The sequence below is a fragment of the Scomber scombrus genome, chromosome 23 (assembly GCF_963691925.1).
Source record: "Scomber scombrus chromosome 23, fScoSco1.1, whole genome shotgun sequence".
In the NCBI taxonomy this organism is placed as follows: domain Eukaryota; kingdom Metazoa; phylum Chordata; class Actinopteri; order Scombriformes; family Scombridae; genus Scomber; species Scomber scombrus.
In genome coordinates, this window is record NC_084992.1 from 280,338 (window position 1) to 303,868 (window position 23,531).

The 23,531-nt window shown below is 38.7% G+C and overlaps 3 protein-coding genes across 3 annotated transcripts in view; all 3 read right to left on the reverse strand.

Annotated features, from left to right (window-relative positions):
- The window catches only part of LOC134006104 (zinc finger protein 883-like), a 137,788-nt gene that overhangs the window by 53,378 nt on the left and 60,879 nt on the right, over window positions 1-23,531 (reverse strand). The gene's annotated exons all lie outside the window — the stretch shown is intronic.
- Window positions 1-23,531, reverse strand: part of LOC134006127 (CD226 antigen-like) — a 126,186-nt gene that overhangs the window by 29,689 nt on the left and 72,966 nt on the right. The window lies entirely within an intron of this gene.
- LOC134006161 (selection and upkeep of intraepithelial T-cells protein 7-like) lies at window positions 722-5,790 on the reverse strand. The gene is made up of 2 exons (XM_062445253.1): window positions 5,538-5,790; window positions 722-1,481 (listed from the first exon to the last, which is right to left on the reverse strand). The coding sequence occupies exons 1-2, from the start codon at window positions 5,614-5,616 to the stop codon at window positions 1,039-1,041; spliced, it is 522 nt and encodes a 173-aa protein (XP_062301237.1). The 5' UTR covers window positions 5,617-5,790; the 3' UTR covers window positions 722-1,038.

Consider the following 23,531-nt stretch of genomic DNA (forward strand, 5'->3'; position numbering starts at 1 on the left):
TGGTGGAGAGTACTGTCTAACATGTGCATTGAGATGTGGTGACTCTTTTTCATACTCATCAAACTATCCAGTGACCCCTCATGTCCTAACAAGTAATCAGTTAATTAAAAAATAATATAATAACAATTTGCAGTATATAAAAATAGTTGTATTATCTCTGTTAAAACAGATGTGTTCAAACATTACAGTCCAGGGTAGGTAGCCCTGAAGGCAAGTGAAAAGAAATATCTGGTGATCCAAGTCTGATCTAAACTGTTTTACTCCTATTGGCCACAAGAGGCTGTCGTGCACTTCTGCTCGACGTTCTTACAGTTTTCTCTGATTGCTTAGGTTCTATCTTTGAAACTATAGACTATTTTGCAAAACCTTACACCAAACCAGCAAAACATTATACATCTCTTACAAAAGCAAACTATTCTTGCAAAACTTCACAAGTGTTTTTACATCAATACAGTCAAAATAACTATCATTTGAATAAGCACACGAAGCACCAACTACACACTGAAAGTATGAATGAAGACATATGTGCTTTTTCTGTGTGTAGGGCACAGCTGAACCTGCCAATATGACTGAAAAAAGATGTTACAACATGAATTTTCTTCACAGTTTTATTTTATAGTTTTCAGTTTCAGAGAGAGAGGAAGGAGAGGAAAGAGAAGCACATTGAAAACTTGCAGCTGCTGAAGAACATCTGGATCATCAACAGCAGGTCTGAATTATTCTCTGAACGTCCTTTAAGCTTCTTGAAGATCATAAAACCAACAAGACCATCAGAGTAACTGACAGAATTACTCCAAGATGTCCACCTTCTGTGTGTTTTCCAGACTCTGAGTGTTTTCCAGACTCTGCGTCTCCATCTGTTGGACCCACAGAGCAGAAACAGGTGTGAGGTATCAGCTGTCAGGTACAGTCCAGAAGTATTTGGACAGTTCCACATTTTAGTGTTAAAGGGTTTTATTTCCCTCACAGTTCTTTCTATACTGATGTAAAAATAGTCACATTAAAGCTGAGACTTTAATGTGGTATCCATTATTTTATTTACAAGTCAATGTGCTGAAGCCTGAAGAACAAAACATGTGGAACTGTGAAAATGTGATCATACTCCTGTCCAGATGTGGAACTATCATTTCTCACATCTACAAACTCACCTTCAACTTTCAGGTAGACGATGCTGATGGGTTTACCACCAATAAGAGATCTCTTCCTGCGTCCTTCTTTCAGAATTTTAGAGCGGCACTCGTATGTTCCTCCATCGTTGCTGTTCACGTTCTCCAGAATCAGAGACAGTTCACCGTTCTTCATCTCATCGTCCTTCAGCTGCACCCGGTTCACATAAGATGGATCCTGGTTTGCTGTCACCATGTGCCCGTCTGTCTTCAAGTAGACGAGTCTATCAAGGTCAGATCTGATCCACTCAACAGCTGTTATGGTGACGCTGTTTGGAGCTTCACATGGCAGAGTGACATCATCTCCAGGACGTACTGTTACATTGTGTGTTTGTGGGTCTAAAGAACAATAAAAAAACATCCAGAGGAGAAAAATCAGTTTTAAAATTCTTCACTTTTTATTTTCCATCATTAAAAGTAAAACAAGTGAATGTTCAGTATTGGTATAAAATGTCATGTTTGTCATTTCAAACTGCTCATAAATACAGAATCTGCTGTTATTATTAATACAGGTGAACTGAACTCTTCTATTTGCACATTCTGTGAGTCATTTCTAACTTCTGAACTGTTGTAGGCAGGTTAGTCTCGCTGCGGTTCAGCTTAATGTTAAAGTAAGTGGTGTGTGAGGGACGCTGTGGTGCATAGCATGGGAGAGAGTTGGTCTGTGTATGTTTACGGAGATATGTTTTTGGTTGTTGTCAGGGTCTCCTGTTTTCATTATCTCGCTTTCTGATGAGAACAGGGCAGTATGATAATGGTTGATCTATCTATTCTAGTTTGGAGCTGTGGTGGTTTGAACACTCCACACAAGCGGGTTAGTGTGTTGACATTACTTCACCGCAGGAAAATTGATCTTGTGCTTTTACAGGAAACTCATTTGATAGAACAAGATACTAAACGCCTTGCAAACAAATTATATCATACCACTGCATCTTCGTCCATTAAAGCGAAAACTAGGGGAGTGGCAGTGAGACATAATCTCCCCATCAAAGTGCTGGACATTTGGGCGGACACAGAGGGCAGAATAACGATCCTTAAAGCAGAAGAAAGGTTGCTTTGGCTTCTGTTTATGCTCCAAACTAATTTGGTAAACATTTTTAAGACCACTTAACACAACAGATGTTGGGAATGACTGATTGTTCAACTGTAGCTGGGTCAGACATGAATGCTGTTATGGACAAAAATTATGACCGCTCCCATCGCAACGCTTCTAGGGACCAGGTGCTGGCTACTGCTGCCCTGCAATCTTTGGTCAAAAAATGTGGGTCTTATAGATATATGGCGGTCTGTTAATCCAACTCGAGAGACTACTCATTCTTTTCACACAGACATGAATCATTTTTCCAGAATAGATTTTCTTTTCGCAAACCCCGAAGCTTTTTCAAAGCATTGATACTGCAGAATTACTTCCCATTGCTTTGTCGGACCATAAAGGGGTTATTATTTAAACGGGCTACTAGATGGCACTTTAACTCCTCATTATTAAGGACTGAAGAATACAAACAACAATTCCTCACTCAACTAGACGAGTATCTTTCTTTTAATATTGGTTCAGTACAGGATCCTAGAATATTGTGGGATGCAGTGAAAGGTTTTATTAGAAGCAATACTACAAGATTTAGTTCCAATTTACATAAGGCCAAATCTCTTGAAGCTGAATTTTCTCGACTAGATTTTGTCCTTCAAAATAATTATTCTTCAGACATAGAAGTTAATCGCGACGTCACTAAAAAAGTAATTGATGGGAGAGATTACACCCTTTACTTCTAGATATGATAACAGTATCAATTGAGAGGGGTAGTTTTTCAAGGAGATGTTAATTCAGCACATATATCTTTGCTCTTAAAGAAAGATAAGACCCCACGGATTGTGCTAGTTACAGGCCTCTGAGTTTGTTAAATTCAGACCTGAAAATCTATGCCAAATTGCTTGCCCGACGCATTCAACAGTGTATGTCTTTGCTTGTACATTGTGATCAGACAGGATTTATTAAATCCAGACTCGCTTCTGATAATGTTAGACGACTTCTGCATGTAATTGATATATATATATATATAGATATAAAAGCCCCACTAACGGTGTTGTCTCTAGACGGCTTGGTTTTTTTTTAGTACCTGGTACCTGCTACTTTTTTAATATATGCTCTGTCGAGGTTCCAAGCGAGCCGATACTAAATGTGACGTCAACAGACTGTCGGCCACTGATTGGTCAGAGAGTCACTGAGAGAGTCATGAGCCGTCCCACACGAGAATCGCGTATAAAATGAAGTCATGGCAGTTTCACCGAGATTCAAGATTTTTCTTTTAATGTTTGCTCAATTTATATGTTTATAATTTGTTCATTCAATTAAAAATAAACATTTGGTCACAAAAAAGTTTGCACACGTTTTCATACACGCAAACCTTTAGTAAATCAGACCCAATGTGCAGAAGACTGAAGAACAAAACACGTGTAACTGTGAAAAAGTTATCATATTCCTGTCCAGATGTGGAACTATCATTTCTCACATCTACAAACTCACCTTCAACAATCAGGTAGACGATGCTGCTGGGTTTTCCACTCGTCATACCTCCCTGCACTCCGTAGTAACACTCATATGTTCCTCCATCGTTGCTGTTCACGTTCCTCAGAATCAGAGACAGGTCACCGTTCTTCATCTCATCGTCCTTCAGCTGCACCCGGTTCACATAAGATGGATCCTGGTCTGCTGTCTCCAGGTGACCGTCTATCTTCAAGTAGACGTATCTGTTAGGGTCAAGGTCAGATCTGGTCCACTTAACAAATGATATCTTGGAGGTGTGTGGAGCTTTACATGACAGAGTGACAGTCTGCCCTGGATGTACTGCTTCCAGTTGTTTCTGTCGGTCTAAAGAACAATAAAAAACATCCAGAGGAGAAAAATCAGCTTTAAAATTCTTCACTTTTATTTTCCATCATCAAAAGTAAAACAAGTGAATGTTCAGTATTGGTATAAAATGTCATGTTTGTCATTTCAAACTGCTCATAAATACAGAATCTGCTGTTATTATTAATACAGGTGAACTGAACTCTTCTATTTGCACATTCTGTGAGTCATTTCTAACTTCTGAAGGATGAATAAAAGATTAGTTTCACTACATTAGGCAGTTCCATCCATTAGTGTTGTTGATGTAAACATGTGGCAGCTGTACATTATATAGTATATATGAATATAGATGATATGGAAATATGTGAGTCTCAGATGATGAAGCAGAGACAGACTCTGGTTTTGACCATGGTTCCTGTGAGTTAAAGCAACATTTTACTCATCAACATCACTGCTGGGATGTGAAGTGGAGGCTTGGCTCCAATGCTGGAGTCCAGTCTGACAGTCACACAGTGTGGAAACAAAGGTCCAGTTTAACTTTAGGATCTAAACCACTGATGTAGATCAGAAAAGTCTCTCTGGTTAAACTGGGCTGAGCAGCTGAGCAGCTCACACTTTATCATGTAATGAACCATTAACATTAACATATATTCATGGTCCATTACTTCCTGTGTGGATGTCTGATCACTAATGTTGCTGCTGGACTGTGTTCCAGTAAGAAGTAAGAAGAGGAAACACACACTCTCACACTGCAGGCTGCTACCTGTTACTACTTCCTGTTTGTGAAGATAAACAGTCAATCCTGTTGTGAAAGGTTCATTAAAGTAAATCATCAGTGTTTCTAATTCTTCTCATCCAGTCACAAAGCTGCAGGTCAATGTTGAAGAAAGATGTGGCAGCAAAACAACTGTGACCATAAACACTGCTGTGTTAGTAAAAAGACACAGCAGTGTTTGTGTCAGTGTGTTGATACAGGTGTGAGGATGAAATATTATATTATAACTGTCTCCATAAAATCTGTCATCATCCTGTCAGTGGGGGGCGCCAAAGCCCAACAAACAAAGTCATCACAATCAGTCAATTGTGTGAATCTCAGATATTATAATTAAATGTTTGTCTCCTTCAGTAAATATACAGCAGGACACAATATTATAAATACTTACAGTTAAATTAATATAATACAATGACTCTGAAATATATAAGAATACCAGTTTGTATTACAGCTCAAAAATGACAAAACGTTGTGTCTCATATTTGCTGGAAACAATCGTATTGTGACTGTTTAATGACTTATTTCAGCTTTTCTTACCCTGATCATTATTTCTGAGATCATTTCAGTTAATATTAAGAACTAATCAAGAAATGTTGATTATATACTAAATAAATGCTGCTAAATATAGACAGAGTACAGAAGTGAAGGAAACTGACACACACACACATACACACACACACACACACACACACACACACACACACACACACACACACACACACACACACACACACACACACACACACACACACACACACGATCATCTTACCTGCAGAGGCAGACTGCAGTAGACAGGAGAACAGGAACAGCACAGTGATGACCGACGCAGCCATAGAACCAGAATCTGCTGGTTCCTCAGGTTAAGTCCAGTTCAGTTCAACAGTCCACCATCAAACTGAGTCTGAGTAGATTTCACAAGCTGACACAAACAGCTGAAAATGTCAGAGAAGAGAGACGATCAGCTAATAATGACCAGAAAACGCAAAAAACTAAGAAAAAAACAGAGAAACCAAATTTAACTGATCTTTCCTCTGATGCTGTGAGGGTGAAAGTAAAATAACCAGCAGTCTCTTTAGGTTCAGCGGGGCGGTGCTAACTGCTGCACTAGACTTCCTGTTATTCACTAGTCTTCCTTTTAAGGTTTCTGTTACAACTTCAGTTTAATAACTTATTTCCATCGCAGTCCTGGAGCATACAAATTATGATGACAATGAAGATCAAAATATAAATGTCAATAAACATGTTTCATCTCTTTGCTAGAAAAATGAACAGAAAGTTTTAAAAGACTTCATGTTAACACATCTGCAGTTAGAGAAATAAAAAGTAACATCTTTGCTGTCTGAGCTTCAAATAAACCACAGACAAGAACACAGGAAGTCAACCTGGCTCTCAGTGTGAGTTCAATGTCACGTAGACAACCGCCTCCATCTTAGTTTTAACAGACAGAACATCATTTATTTATTCATTAACCTTTATTTTACCTCGAAAGACCTCTTAAACCCTCCTCATTTACAATGGTCTTGAAAAACATTTACAGCAACACAACAAAACACAAAACAATATCAGGTAAAGAAAGAAATAAAAGAAAATATTAGGAAAAATAAAACAATGAATAAATACAGTTAAACAGTCAAGATAATAGTTAAAACAGTTACAATCAAATAAAACAAGGTTATTATCCATGTGTAAGCTGCATTATTATAAAAGAAAGACATTTTTCCCATTTCGGTTCTGACTAATGGAGTATAGAGCAACAACCAATTCTGTGAACGAGCACCAATAATTTGTGATTTCATGATTAACAGAGATGAAATATATGGAGGCAGTAACTGTAACAAAGCTTTATATATGAATAGAAACGATGCTGATCTCTCCTCACTGCCAGAGAGGGCCAGACAACTTATTGGTAGAGAGTACAGTGGTGGTACTGTAAGGATCATAGACAACTAACAGGATCAAAACCAATACAGGCAAGTTTTTGTAATAGTATTGAGTAATCAACATTATTAAAGGCCTTAGACAGGCCTATGAAGAGAGCAGCACAGTATCATTTAAAACCTTGTTTTCGCTCCCTGATTTTTGTTTGCAGTTTTGGCACAAACCTCTCGGGTGGGCGGGCTTTTCCAGCAGAGCGTCCCCATTGGCTAATTAGTTTTTGACTGACACAGCTCAGTAGGCTCAGTGCCCCGGAAGTTACATGTAGGTAGCTGGCGCGCTAACAGAGGCACTTTATCAAAGAAACAAAACTACAAAGGTAGAAACAGAATGGTCTCAGACTCTACAATGTTCATAAAAGACACAATTATAACTATACTGTGAGGCAGTAGCAGGTGGCAACCTACAAATTAGACACCAGGTTACCACCTGCATACAAAGTAAACTCAGAGTTGTCTGGGTCCAACTTATCACCATGGTAGGGAAAGGGTCAATGGGCGAAGGAGGAACCGAAGGAAGCCAGAAAAAACAACAACCAGTGTTAGCCATCTGAAAGTATAACTTCTGTTAATCAAATGTCAGCCTGCCTACCTCTGACCAGGGCACATGGCAGCAGCAAGAGAGGAAGAAAAAGAGATCTAACCCTGATTATTGGAAGGTTAGAGGAGGGGTCAAACCTGGGGCTGCATACTCTACCTATGGTGTGTCTGCACTCACCACATTAGCAGCAGCACAGTGTTCATGAACCAACTGAGAGAATGGATAAACTTTGGAGAAAAGTCATCATGATGATGTCTTTAAATAACAGTGTGAAGCAACAGTAATTACTGATTGGTGTGGAACTTATTCTCTGCTGCTGGTGCAGAGCAGACTGCTTCATAGTAGCTCTGTGGTTGTGTGACTGTGAAAGCCACAAGCTGGCCGTCACACATGCTACGATAGAGAGCCAATAGAAGAACAGAGGAGGCGGGCTCTAGGCTGCTACAACCAATCAGAAGGTGGCTGAACAAAAAATAAGTTTGATTGGAGGACAAAATGCATGCAACAGTAAAGTTTATGTTTCTAAGAGTTAAAATGTACGTTAAAGGTTGCCTCCACTGAAAAACAATGTTTCAAGAACAGTAGATAAAACATCATCTTATTCAATTCAATTAAATTCACTTCAATTCACTTTATTTGTCCCCAAAGGGCAAATTAAAAAGGGGCATGACAGTAGCTTAAAAAAAAAGAAACACAATCAACAAACACAAGCAACACACACACTGCACAATCAAGCAGTAATATCTGAGATGTTGGAGCCAGTAGAATTTTAGTAACTTCATGTGTTTGCTGCTGAAGTCTAATAATATATATAAGTTTCCTGCAGAGTAAACCACACAGCAGCATGCTCTCCTACAAAGCAAGGAAGTCGTGTTTAACTGCAGTGAACAAACAAAGTCGTTCTCATATCACCGAGAGGCAGATGGACCAAACATCTCTTCTGTGGCTCTGTGAGTACAATCTGTACAATCTGTACTGTCCAGGTTTAAATTATTATACTTATAGTATGTCAGCTGAGTTATACAAGATACATGCTGATATATGGTTTTAAATTAATTTAAACATCTCTCAGAGCTGCTGACCCTGTATGGCTGAGTTCACTGATGACTGTCTTTGTGCACCAGCACATTCAGGAGATCCTGTCTTTTGCTAGTTCCCTCTCCGAACACATTAATCCTGTTGTTGAATCGCAGCGTTTAAGTTTTTGAGCAGTTTTAGAGCTGTGCAATCTTGTTTTTATCACTTGAGAAATACCTGAAATATATCCAAACTATCTTGTAATTTATCTGTCAAAGACACAGAGACCATTTTAAATGCTTATATTTCCTCACACCTCGATTACTGGAACAGTCTCTTCATCTGCTTCTGCAAGAAATCTGTTAAATGGCTGCAAACAGTACAGGCACAACCCCAAAACTGTGAAATGGGCTGCCTGAGGAGATCAACAGTTTTAGCAACTTCTTTTAAATCTCCTCTTAAAACCTACTTTTATCAGTGAGCTTTTCAACATGTCATTTGATGCTATTGACTGCCTGGACTACTTCATAGATTTTGATGGACTTTATAAATCTTACTAATCGCCCTTTTGCTGATGACACTGTAATGTGTTTTACTGACTGCTCTGATGCTTGTGTCTTATAGCTTTTATAGATGTGTTGATCTTTACTAATTGGCCATTAGCACTGTTCTTAGTATTAATGTAATTGTTTTATGACTTGCTTGTTTTAATTCTGTTCCTGTGTTTGACCTTCTGGTTTTAATTTGATGCCCCATGTGAAGCACTTTGTAACGTAAGTTTAGAAAAGTGCTCCATAAAAAAAGATAAAAATAGTAATAATATAATTATCTATTAATATATTACATCTGTGTAAGTTTAGTGATGATTTGATGTGTTTCTGGTTTGTTCTTTTGTCTCTTTAGTTGTGAGCTCTCTTCTGTTCTGCACAACAAACCAAGGTTAGTAAAATTTTCTTCTGATGATAAGTAATAGTTAGATTTCCCCAAAGATGATAGATAACTCACAGTAGGATCACTTCTGCAGTTTGATCAACATGAAACTCTCCTGGTTAAATCATCAGATGAACAACTGTTTTAGAAAATATCTGACTAACATAATGTAAGCTGCATGATTGACAATGTGCCTCTCTGCAAGAACAATCTACAGACTGAACCAGTTCAGCTTCAGTTTTTAAATTTTTATGAATCAGTAACTTTTGTGACTCGTTTCCTCTGAATGACAAAAATAAACTGTCAGATTATTATTATTATTACAGGAAAATCAACAATTATGCAAACATATGGTTTAAAATCTTTAAGTTTCCATGAAATTATATCACATGACTTGTAAATGGTGACATCATCCTGCACTACTAGTGGTATCGTGTTTGAACTGAATGAACTGATACTAATAGGGATTGTGTGTATTTAAAGCCTGATACAAACCAGGTTTGGCTGCATATCAGCTGACACATAATGTGTCCACATGACATTATCTGTTAAACCCTATTGATTAAATGAGCCAATCACACATCTGATAACAGTCAGTCTGGTTGTTTAGTTACAACAATAGTACCTTAGCTAGGTAGCTAATAATGCATTCATCTGCATAAAGTAAAACTAGCATCTTCACAGACTCTCTCACATCACTCCCTCATCCATTAATGCTCTCACTTACTGATCAGTGGTCGTTGAGTAAAGATAATTTCACTCTGTTTTTCAACATCTGGTTAAAATGTGTTAGATTTTCCCTCCATCTTAAATGCTTCATGGAGGATGTTTAATCTTTATTCATTAAAATTGAACAACTATCTGACACATGAAGTGGTTAAGTGTAAATATGGTGACACCTTCTGGTCCTGCTTCACTGCAGCATTGAGAAACATTAACTGTATAACAGGATTAATGTTGTTGACCAACTGAGTGTTTCTTTGTTACATTAAATGACTCCTCATGTTGTTTCCTAAATATAATAAATCTCCTCTCAGCCTCTCTGACTGTGAGTCCCAGCAGATCTCAGCTGTTTAAAGGAGAAGCTGTCTCTCTGAGCTGTGAGGAGGACGACAGCTCTGCTGGATGGAAGCTGAGGAGGAACACAACCAGAGAAACCAGGAAGGAGTGTGGAGACGGCTGGGGAATGCAAGTTAATTCCTCCTGTATCATCAGTGTAACATTCCCCACAGACAGTGGAGTTTACTGGTGTGAGTCCAGAGAGGGAGCAACCAGTAACAGCATCAACATCACTGTCACTGGTAAGATCAGACTGTGGAGTTAGTATTGATGAAGCTGAGTGTAAATGATGAAATGCTGTAGTTTGTCTCTGTGTTGAGGTGGATCAGTGATCCTGCAGAGTCCTGTCCTCCCTGTGATGGAGGGAGATGATGTCACTCTGCACTGTAAAACAAAGACCTCCAACCTCCCAGCTGATTTCTATAAAGATGGCTCCCTCATCAGGACTGAGCCTACAGGTCACATGACCATCCACCATGTTGCCAAGTCTGATGAAGGCCTCTACAAGTGTAACATCAGCAGTCATGGAGAGTCTCCATCCAGCTGGATCTCTGTCACAGGTGAGGAAGTTAAAGCTTCAGCAGTGATTCATAGTGAGAGAACATTTCTAACTCTACTAACACTGACTAATGAAACTGGGACATTTATCAGCATTTAACCCAAAATGTAACGTGATCATTTTACCCAAAGAAAGCTTAATGTCTAATAAACTGAACCAGTTATTTATTTTCTGAACAGTGAAATTAGTCAATATTTAAATATGTTTTTAATAATTATTATTGTTTGGTTTTAGAGAAACCCACCACTACATCTCAATCTCCACCCCTCTCTACTTCTACTCCCACCACTCCTCATCTCTCTGTGCTGTGGTCTGTTCTAATTGTCTGTGGTCTGGTTCTACTGGTTCTACTGGTTCTAATGGTGAGACGATGTGTTCAGAGGAAACCTGCAGGTCAGACACAAATGTTTAAATTTCACAGTAATTTAACTTGTAGGTCTCTTTTTCAGAGTTTTCTATCAAATTTAGGATCATTTATAACATTTTCAAAGTTGTGATTTACCCACAATAACCACAGTTCATAATGACATTTTATTATTTATTAAGTTATAACTTCTGTTGATTTGCATGTTTAGTTTTCATATATTAAATGTCATTAATATTTGTATATTGTAAATTACATTTCTGATCATTTTGATTCCTTTCAGCTGCTGAATTATAAGTTGGAGAAGATGACATCACTGATGACATCACTGATGACATCACATACAGTGACATCAATACTGGCTTCAGCAGTCAGCAGCCAATCAGACGGAGTGGCGGTAATGTGTTGTAGATGTGATGTTAGTAGAGTTAAACTTGTATCTTTTTGAGGACCTCTCTGGGTTTACAAAGTGGGGACATTTAGGATTATGGGGACATTTAGGATTATGGGGACACTGGGAATGTTAACATTTTTTGCATTTATATCAACATGTTTTCAATGAGGAATTTATTCTGGTTGATGAACATCTGAAGAGCAGGTTGGTGCCCTACGTGGTAGCCCCTGTCCTCAGTGTATGAATGGGTGAATGTGACATGTAGCGTAAAACACTTTGAGTGGTCAAAAAATGTGCATATTTTTTATACATAAAACTGTTTTATGTTCATGTATTTAAATCAAGCATTATTATTTACATGTTTATGTAATGTCATTATTTCTTACATAAAGTTAACTTCACTGTTATACCTTCAAATTTATCTCACTTTCTGTTCAGTTTTTGAGTCTTCAGTTTTCTGAACTTGGCACTCGTTTGTTTCACAGCAGCAGAGGCGTTACAAAGAAAAACATTTTCTAATATAACTTCTGACACTTCTAATATATGAACATATGAGGAATCAGCTGATGTGGGCTGGCCTGACCTAACGCCAAGCTTAATTTCTTATTCTTAGTTATTGTTCACCTGTCAGCACACACACACACACACACACACACACACACACACACACACACACACACACACACACACACACACACACACACACACACACACACACACACACACACACACACACACACACACACAGTTTCCTCAGGTTAAGTCCAGTTCAGTTCAACAGTCCACCATCAAACTGAGTCTGAGTAGATTTCACAAGCTGACACAAACAGCTGAAAATCTCAGATCAGAGAAAAATCAGCTAATAATGACCAGATAGGTTTATTAATATGCACATTTTGTGTTTTTGTTGGTTTTATGTCATTTGAAATGATGTATAACTTCAGAAATGACCTGACGACAACAACAACAACAACTCATAACTAAATATATAAATAAATAAAATAAATATTTAATCTGACAATAAGAATTTCAGCAGTTCAAAGGTTCTGGCTCAGAGATATTATAAAGAGGTCAGGTGGTTCAGATGATGTTATTATATTATAAAGAGGTCAGGTGGTTCAGATGATGTTATTATACTATAAAGAGGTCAGGTGGTTCAGAGATGATGTTATTATAGTATAAAGAGGTCAGGTGGTTCAGAGATGTTATTATATTATAAAGAGGTCAGGTGGTTCAGATGATGTTATTATATTATAAAGAGGTCAGGTGGTTCAGAGATGATGTTATTATAGTATAAAGAGGTCAGGTGGTTCAGAGATGTTATTATATTATAAAGAGGTCAGGTGGTTCAGATGATGTTATTATATTATAAAGAGGTCAGGTGGTTCAGAGATGATGTTATTATATTATAAAGAGGTCAGGTGGTTCAGAGATGATGTTATTATATTATAAAGAGGTCAGGTGGTTCAGAGATGATGTTATTATATTATAAAGAGGTCAGGTGGTTCAGAGATGATGTTATTATATTATAAAGAGGTCAGGTGGTTCAGAGATGATGTTATTATATTATAAAGAGGTCAGGTGGTTGAGGCCAGGTGAACACATTCTTCCCTCCCAGAAAGTGTCATCGTGATCAGGTTTATGAGAAGAAATACGTTTTTCTTCCTGTTTTTATGTTGTTTGAGAGGTTATGTTGTTGCCTGTCTGTCTTGGATTAAATATAAATAATAAATGAACAAAATGGATCATTGAGGAAATAATAGTTGCTTGCTGTCAGAGCTGATATTGGACTTTTGGGCCTCTGGTGATCTGGACTTTGCTTGTATGACTTTAACAGGAGCTGTCTACTTTCCATGTTCAGTAAAAAACCCAACCACAGGAAGTGAAAACAAGCTGTGACTGTTTTCAGTCTGATGTTCTGCTGCTGAAATAGAGCACTGAGGCAGCGTACAGTAGATAGTCTGCATTCATGTAGTTTATCACACGTGTTAGTTCTGGTCCAGAAAGGCTGAGCTGAGCTGAACACTAATGGGACTCTTCTTCTTTACACTGTAAACATGACTCATCCGAAGATCATCATGATACGACTTCATTAAAGATGGCTCCTCTAAGAGAGACACTCAGTCAGTCAGTCAGTCAGTAAACAACAAATGAAACTGACTACAGCTGTTTTTCTTCTTCTCTTGATGAGATTCAATCCACAGTATTTAGTCTGCTTTGAATAACTGAATTTAGTCTCTTTTCCATTTTAAACACACTACAGACTCAATGCTGTGGATTTAGGACACAGTCAGAAAAATGATACAAAGCTGCTTAATGAGTCGAGTGGAGACTCTTCACAGGAGACAATCTTTGACTGAAGTAAAGCTAGAAATGAACAGAAAGTTTTAAAAGACTCCATATTAACACATCTGCAGTTAGAGAAACAAAAAGTAACTCTGCTGTCTGAGCTTCAAATAAACCACAAACAAGAACACAGGAAGTCAACCAGGCTCTCAGTGTGTGTTAAATGTCACGTAGACAATCGCCTCCATCTTAGTTTTAACAGACAGAACATCATCATGTTTTGTCTTGAGATCATTTTTGTAGTGATTTGGTGCCATATAAATAAATAGTAAAAAGTATTGAGTTCTATATAATACTTACAGTTCTATTCTATTCTGACCATCTTTTATACTGGATTTAGAAAAAAAGTCACTGTGAAGTTCCTGTTTTCACTCTGAAGAATTAATGAGTGACTCTGTTGGGCTGTGTGCATTATCATTTAATTAATACATATTTCAACTACATTATAAATGTGACTACTAAAGAAACGATTCTTATGAAACTGTGCACATTTGGTTTAAATGGGACATATCGTGCTTGTCATTAATGTTAATGTAAATATTAATGATGAACACTAATGCAAAAAACTTGAATGAATGTCAGTATTTTCATCCCGTAAAGGAAACCTTTGTCTATGTCCCACAATCTGTCCCTTCAGATCATTACTATAGAGAATAATTTTAAATAGTTTGGTTCATCTCAACACCCAGCTCACCTTTGAAAAGCATATTCAGAAAATAATTAAAGGGTTGAATAAGAAAATGTATCTCTAAAATGCTTTGCTAAGCTGCCCCTGATGTTCAGTTCAGTGCCTCCATGATGTCTTGCTGCCATCATTGTGTGATAGAGATTACTGCCAGCCCCCTGGAGGGTCTGTGGGACACAATTAGGTCATACTTGAACTTTATTCCGGATTTTGTGTAAATGGCATTGTTTCCTCTCGATCTTTTGTTGGAGAGAGACTTGGGGGGGGGGGGGGGGGTATGTATTGATGTAGCCATTTGCTGTATTTAATGATGCCAACTCCTCTTTCCCTATGTTTGTTTGTTGTTTGGTTTGTTTTCCTTTTCCATTTTTGAGGTGTGTGTATGTATTTGTTTGTATATGATAACAATAAACAATAAACTTGGAAAACTTAAAAAGAAGAAAAAAATTTTGGCGAGTGATTTGTTCTGATCATTTTCAGTGTTTGATGTTATAATAATAATTTTGGCCACAAGAGGCTGTAGTGCTCCACGCTCTTAGAGTTTTTTTTTCTGATTGCTTAGGTTCTATCTTTGAAAATATAGACTATTTTGCAAAACTCTACACACTAACCACAAAACCTTACACCAAACCAGCAAAACATTATACATCTCTTGCAAAAGCAAACCATTCTTCTAAAAAAATGTGTTTTTGCATCAATACAGTCACAATAACCATCATTTGAATAAGCACACGAAGCACCAACTACACACTGAAAGTATGAATGAAGACATATGTGCTTTTTCTGTGTGTAGGGCACAGTTTTATTTTATAGTTTTCAGTTTCAGTAAAGTTTTTACATCTGATTGTCAGAGATGTTATGAGTGATGTTTATTCAATCAGTCAATCAATCAATCTTTATTTATAAAGCGCCAAATCACAAAAAAGTCATCTCAAGGCACTTTCCACATAGAGCAGGTCTAAACCGAACTTTTCAGGTTTAATTTAAAGAGACCCAACATTCACACATGAGCAGCACTTGGTGACAGTGGAGAGAAAAAACTCCCTTTAAACAGGAAGAAACCTCAGAACCAGAACCAGACTCACAGTGGGAGAACATCTGCCTCGACCGGTTGGAGAAGAGAGGAGAGAGAGGAAGGAGAGGAGAGAGAGGAAGGAGAGGGAGGAAGGAGAGAGAGGAGAGAGAGGAGAGAGAGGAGAGAGAGGAAGGAGAGGAGAGAGAGGAAGGAGAGGAGAGAGAGGAGAGAGAGGAGAGAGAGAGGAAGGAGAGGAGAGAGAGGAAGGAGAGAGAGGAAGGAGAGGAGAGAGAGGAGAGAGAGGAGAGAGAAGCACATTGAAAACTGACTGTTTTAATTCTCTTGAAGCTGCTGAAGAACATCTGGATCATCAACAGCAGGTCTGAATTATTCTCTGAACGTCCTTTTAGCTTCTTGAAGATCATAAAACCAACAATACCATCAGAGTAACTGGCAGAATTACTCCAAAATGTCCACCTTCTGTGTGTTTTCCAGACTCTGAGTGTTTTCCAGACTCTGAGTCTCCATCTGTTGGACCCACAGAGCAGAAACAGGTGTGAGGTATCAGCTGTCAGGTACAGTCCAGAAGTATTTGGACAGTTCCACATTTTAGTGTTAAAGGGTTTTATTTCCCTCACAGTTCTTTCTATACTGATGTTAAAATAGTCACATTAAAGCTGAGACTTTAATGTGGTATCCATTATTTTATTTACAAGTCAATGTGCTGAAGCCTGAAGAACAAAACATGTGGAACTGTGAAAATGTGATCATACTCCTGTCCAGATGTGTAACTATCATTTCTCACATCCACAAGCTCACCTGTAACTTTCAGGTAGACGATGCTGATGGGTTTACCATCAATAAGAGCTCTCTTCCTCCGTCCTCCTTTCAACTCTTTAGAGCGACACTCATATGTTCCTTCATCGTTGCTGTTCACGTTCTTCAGAATCAGAGACAGGTCACCGTTCTTCATCTCATCGTCCTTCAGCTGCACCCGGTTCACATAAGATGGATCCTGTTCTGCTGTGTTCAGGCGCCCGTCTGACTTCAAGTAGACGAGTCTCTCAGGGTCAGATCTGATCCACTCAACAGCTGTTATGGTGATGTAGTTTGGAGCTTCACATGACAGAGTGACATCATCTCCAGGACGTACTGTTACATTGTGTGTTTGTGGGTCTAAAGAACAATAAAAAACATCCAGAGGAGAAAAATCAGTTTTAAAATTCTTCACTTTTTATTTTCCATCATTAAAAGTAAAACAAGTGAATGTTCAGTATTGGTATAAAATGTCATGTTTGTCATTTCAAACTGCTCATAAATACAGAATCTGCTGTTATTATTAATACAGGTGAACTGAACTCTTCTATTTGCACATTCTGTGAGTCATTTCTAACTTCTGAAGGATGAATAAAAGATTAGTTTCACTACATTAGGCAGTTCCATCCATTAGTGTTGTTGATGTAAACATGTGGCAGCTGTACATTATATAGTATATATGAATATAGATGATATGGAAATATGTGAGTCTCAGATGATGAAGCAGAGACAGACTCTGGTTTTGACCATGGTTCCTGTGAGTTAAAGCAACTGGATCATCAAAAAGCAGGTCTGAATTATTCTCTGAACGTCCTTTAAGCATTTTTTTAAAGATCACAAAACTAAGGAGCGCTTGGTAATCGAGTTGCTACCAAAGCATGACACATAGTGGCAGTGTCCCTGGTTTGATTCTGGCAAGGGACCTTTGCTGCAGGTCATCCCCCTCTCCCTGTTTCCTGTCGGCCTCTATAAATAAAATAAATCTAAAATAAATCACAAAAGCAACAACAGCAGCAATCAGAGTAACTAACAGAAGAACTACAAAATATCTATGCTTGTATATTTTCCAGACTCTGCGTCTCCATCTGTTGAACCCACAGAGCAGAAACAGGTGTGAGGTATCAGCTGTCAGGTACAGTCCAGAAGTATTTGGACAGTTCCACATTTTAGTGTTAAAGGGTTTTATTTCCCTCACAGTTCTTTCTATACTGATGTAAAAATAGTCACATTAAAGCTGAGACTTTAATGTGGTATCCATTATTTTATTTACAAGTCAATGTGCTGAAGCCTGAAGAACAAAACATGTGGAACTGTGAAAATGTGATCATACTCCTGTCCAGATGTGTAACTATAATTTCTCACATCCACAAACTCACCTGTAACATTCAGGTAGACGCTGCTGATGGGTTTACCATCAATAACAGATCTCTTCCAGCGTCCTCTGTTCATCTCTTTGCAGCGACACTCGTATGTTCCTCCATCGTTGTTGTTCACGTTGTTCAGAATCAGAGACAGTTCACCGTTCTTCATCTCATCGTCCTTCAGCTGCACCCGGTTCACATAAGATGGATCCTGGCCTGCTGTCACCATGTGCCCGTCTATCTTCAAGTAGACAAGTCTCTCAGGGTCAGGTCTGATCCACTCAACAACTGTTATGATGGTGTTGTTTGGAGCTCGACATGGCAGAGTGACAGTCTGTCCAGGTTGTGCTGTTATCGGTGGATCTAAAGAACAATAAAAAACATCCAGAGGAGAAAAATCGGTTTTAAAATTCTTCACCTTTTATTTTTCATCATTAAAAGTAAAACAAGTGAAACAAGTATTTTTCAAGTGTAGCCACAAAATTGTAGGAATACAACGTTTTGTCTTTTGCTAAGGAAAATGGTTATTGGTAACGTCTAAATAAAAAGAGAAGTGATTTAGAAGAGCAGTAATATTAGTGACAGGCCGATGAGGTTACATTTAACAAGTGAGTTGAGATCGTATCCACTGGGCCTGCTCATTTTAATTAATAGATTAATTTATCATTCCTGTCTATCTTATAACTCTACTGATATCTCATGTTTTGCGCATCATGTTTACGGAGGTCATTTACGACCTCATGAAAAAAGTATGACAGATTTAAGAAAATTAATAAGAACATATTCTTGCATCTGGCCCAATGTGCTGAAGCCTGAAGAACAAAACATGTGGAACTGTGAAAATGTGATCATACTCCTGTCCAGATGTGTAACTATCATTTCTCACATCTACAAACTCACCTCCAGCATCCAGAATGATGAGTTTAATCTGATCGCCTCTCTTCCAGCATCCTCTCTCCTCATATCGACACTCGTATGTTCCTCCATCGTTGTTGTTCACGTTCCTCAGAATCAGAGACAGTTCACCGTTCTTCATCTCATCGTCCTTCAGCTGCACCCGGTTCACATACCATGGATCTTGGTATGCTGTCTCCAGGTGCCCGTCTCGCTTCAAGAAGACACGTTTGTTAAGGTCAGATCTGATCCAATCAACAGCTGTTATGGTGATGTAGTTTGGAGCTCGACATGGCAGAGTGACAGTCTGTCCACGTTGTGCTGTTATCTGTAGATCTAAAGAACAATAAAAAAAAAAAACATCCAGAGGAGAAAAATCAGCTTTAAAATTCTTCACTTTTTATTTTTCATCATTAAAAGTAAAACAAATGAATGTTCAGTATTGGTATAAAATGTCATGTTTGTCATTTCAAACTGCTCATAAATACAGAATCTGCTGTTATTATTAATACAGGTGAACCGAACTCTTCTATTTGCACATTCTGTGAGTCATTTCTAACTTCTGAAGGATGAATAAAAGATTAGTTTCACTACATTAGGCAGTTCCATCCATTAGTGTTGTTGATGTAAACATGTGGCAGCTGTACATTATATAGTATATATGAATATAGATGATATGGAAATATGTGAGTCTCAGATGATGAAGCAGAGACAGACTCTGGTTTTGACCATGGTTCCTGTGAGTTAAAGCAACATTTTACTCATCAACATCACTGCTGGGATGTGAAGTGGAGGCTTGGCTCCAATTCATTTTCTTCAGTTTTACTTTGATTCAGTTTCTGTGGAGTTTTTACACCTGAGTGTCAGAAATGTTATGAGTATCTGGATCATCAATAGAAAGGTCTGAATTATTCTCTGAACGTCTTTTAAGCATCTTTAAAATCACAAAACCAACAAGACCAACAATCAGAGTAACTGTCAGAATAACTACAAAATATCTATGTATGAGTTTTCTGTTGAACCCGCAGAGCAGAAACAGGTGTGAGGTATCAGCTGTCATGTACAGACCAGAAGTATTTGGACAGTTCCACATTTTAGTGTTAAAGGGTTTTATTTCCCTCACAGTTCTTTCTATACTGATGTTAAAATAGTCACATTAAAGCTGAGACTTTAATGTGGTATCCATTATTTTATTTACAAGTCAATGTGCTGAAGCCTGAAGAACAAAACATGTGGAACTGTGAAAATGTGATCATACTCCTGTCCAGATGTGGAACTATCATTTCTCACATCTACAAACTCACCTGTAACATCCACAACGATGAGTTTAATCTGAACAGGTCTCTTCCAGCTTCCTCCTCTCCCCTCTAAATAGCGACACTCATATCTTCCTTCATCGTTGTTGTTCACGTTCTTCAGAATCAGAGACAGTTCACCGTTCTTCATCTCATCGTCCTTCAGCTGCACCCGGTTCACATACCATGGATCTTGGTATGCTGTCTCCAGGTGCCCGTCTCGCTTCAAGAAGACACGTTTGTTAAGGTCAGATCTGATCCACTCAACAGTTGTTATGGTGATGTAGTTTGGAGCTCGACATGGCAGAGTGACATCATCTCCACGATGTGCTGTTATCTGTAGGTCTAAAGAACAATAAAAACATCCAGAGGAGAAAATCAGCTTTAAAATTCTTCACTTTTTATTTTTCATCATTAAAAGTAAAACAAGTGAATGTTCAGTATTGGTATAAAATGTCATGTTTGTCATTTCAAACTGCTCATAAATACAGAATCTGCTGTTATTATTAATACAGGTGAACTGAACTCTTCTATTTGCACATTCTGTGAGTCATTTCTAACTTCTGAAGGATGAATAAAAGATTAGTTTCACTACATTAGGCAGTTCCATCCATTAGTGTTGTTGATGTAAACATGTGGCAGCTGTACATTATATAGTATATATGAATATAGATGATATGGAAATATGTGAGTCTCAGATGATGAAGCAGAGACAGACTCTGGTTTTGACCATGGTTCCTGTGAGTTAAAGCAACATTTTACTCATCAACATCACTGCTGGGATGTGAAGTGGAGGCTTGGCTCCAATGCTGGAGTCCAGTCTGACTGTCACACAGTGTGGAAACAAAGCTCCAGTTTAACTTTAGGAAGGGCAACATCACTGGAAAGTATAATCTGCTCATACAAGGCGAGGTCATGCCATCCATCAAGGACAATCCCATCAAGTATCTGGGAAAGTGGTACGATGAATCTTTAAAGGACAGCACAACGTCTGCAGCACTGAGAAGAAAGCAGAGGGTTGGCTCAAGAAAATTGATAAATCTGGACTCCCAGGGAAGTTTAAAGCATGGCTGTACCAACACGGCCTGCTTGCCAGACTGATGTCCCTTTTACAGCAGTGGAAGGAGTGGAACGTAAGATCAATACATACCTCAGACGGTGGCTGGGAATCCCTCCAAGCTTCACATCAGTCGGACTGTACATCAGATCTGGGCAACTACAACTACCCCTCTCATCCCTGGTTGAAGAGTTCCGAGTAGCAAAGTGCAGGGTCTCAAGAGACATCAAGGTCAGGGAAGCTGGAGTAAAGACCAGGTCAGGACGGAAGTGGGAGGCCTCAGCATCACTGGCGCAAGCAGAAGGGAACCTCAAACTCAAGGACATCATCGGAGCACCATGTACAGGAAGGCAAGGTTTGGGAATGACCCGCTTCCAAAGGTGGGGAAAATCCAACCCAGCCGAGAGGATAACCATGGTCCAGGCAGAAATAAGGGACCTACAGGAAGAGCGGAGGAAGGCAAGAGCTGTGGAGCTAGCATCCCAGGGAGCCTGGACAAGGTGGGACCTCCCAAAGAGGAAGTTGACATGGGCCGACCTCTGGAGGCTCGAGCCATTCCGGATCTCCTTCCTGTTGAGGGCCGCCTAGGACGACATTCCAACCCCGGTGAATTTGCACAGATGGGGCATGAGAGATGACAAAGGGTGGCAGGCATGGTTGTACCCGCTCAATGACTGAAGGAGAAGCATCCTTGGATGTATGACTCAGGATCTAAACCACTGATGTAGATCAGAAAAGTCTCTCTGGTAAAACTGGGCTGAGCAGCTGAGCAGCTCACACTTTATCATGTAATGAACCATTAACACACATTCATGGTCCATTACTTCCTGTGTGATGTCTGATCACTAATGTTGCTGCTGGACTGTGTTCCAGTAAGAAGTAAGAAGAGGAAACACACACACTCACACTGCAGGCTGCTACCTGTTACTACTTCCTGTTTGTGAAGATAAACAGTCAATCCTGTTGTGAAAGGTTCATTAAAGTAAATCATCAATGTTTCTAATTCTTCTCATCCAGTCAAAAAGCTGCAGGTCAATGTTGAAGAAAGATGTGGCAGCAAAACAACTGTGACCATAAACACTGCTGTGTTAGTAAAAAGACACAGCAGTGTCTGTGTCAGTGTGTTGATACAGGTGTGAGGATGAAATATTATACTATAACTGTCTCCATAAAATCTGTCATCATCCTGTCAGTGGGGGGCGCCAAAGCCCAACAAACACAGTCATCACAATCAGTCAATTGTGTGAATCTCAGATATTATAATTAAATGTTTGTCTCCTTCAGTAAATATACAGCAGGACACAATGTTATAAATACTTACAGTTAAATAAATATAATACAATGACTCTGAAATAAATAAGAATACCAGTTTGTATTACAGCTAAAAAAAAACCCCACAAAAACGTTGTGTCTCATATTTATTGGAAACAATCGTATTGTGACTGTTTAATGACTTATTTCAGCTTTTCTTACCCTGATCATTATTTATGAGATCATTTCAGTTAATATTAAGAACTAATCAAGAAATGTTAATTATATACTAAATAAATGCTGCTAAATACAGACAGTACAGAAGTGAAGGAAACTGACACACACACACACACACACACACACACACACACACACACACACACACACACACACACACACACACACACACACACACACACACACACACACACACGATCATCTTACCTGCAGAGGCAGACTGCAGTAGACAGGAGAACAGGAACAGCACAGTGATGACCGACGCAGCCATAGAACCAGAATCTGCTGGTTCCTCAGGTTAAGTCCAGTTCAGTTCAACAGTCCACCATCAAACTGAGTCTGAGTAGATTTCACAAGCTGACACAAACAGCTGAAAATGTCAGAGCAGAGAGAAAACCAGCTAATAATGACCAGAAACACAGAAAACTAAGAAAAAAACAGAGAAACCAGATGTAACACATTGATTCAGTCTTTAGTGCAGCGAGGCGGCGCTAACTGCTGCACGTCATTTCCTTTTACTGTTTCTGTCACAACTTTCAGTTTCAATTCAATAATAATTCAAAAATTCAAGTTCAATAATAATTCATTTCCAAAGTGGTGCTGGAGGACACAAATAATGATAACAATAAAGAGTCATGTGATTTTAAAGAAAACACAACTGTTGAAGCTGCTTTCATGTCGTTTGGCACATTTAAGCTTCATGTGTATGTGTGACATGATGTCATAAACCACAAACAAGAGCACAGGAAGTCAACCCGGCTCTCAGTGAGTGATAGACATGTTCACAGTCACCTCCATCTTAGTTTTACCAGACAGAACATCATCATGTCTGGTGTAGACCTACTCTATGTGAAAAGTGCCTGGAGATAATTGTTGTTGTGATTTATATATAAAGTTATATAAAAAAGATTGATTGACTGAGAGTGCAGGAGGTGCTGCTTTGATAAAAACAGCCTGTTCAAACCACAACGTCTGTCTCCTGCTCCACTATTT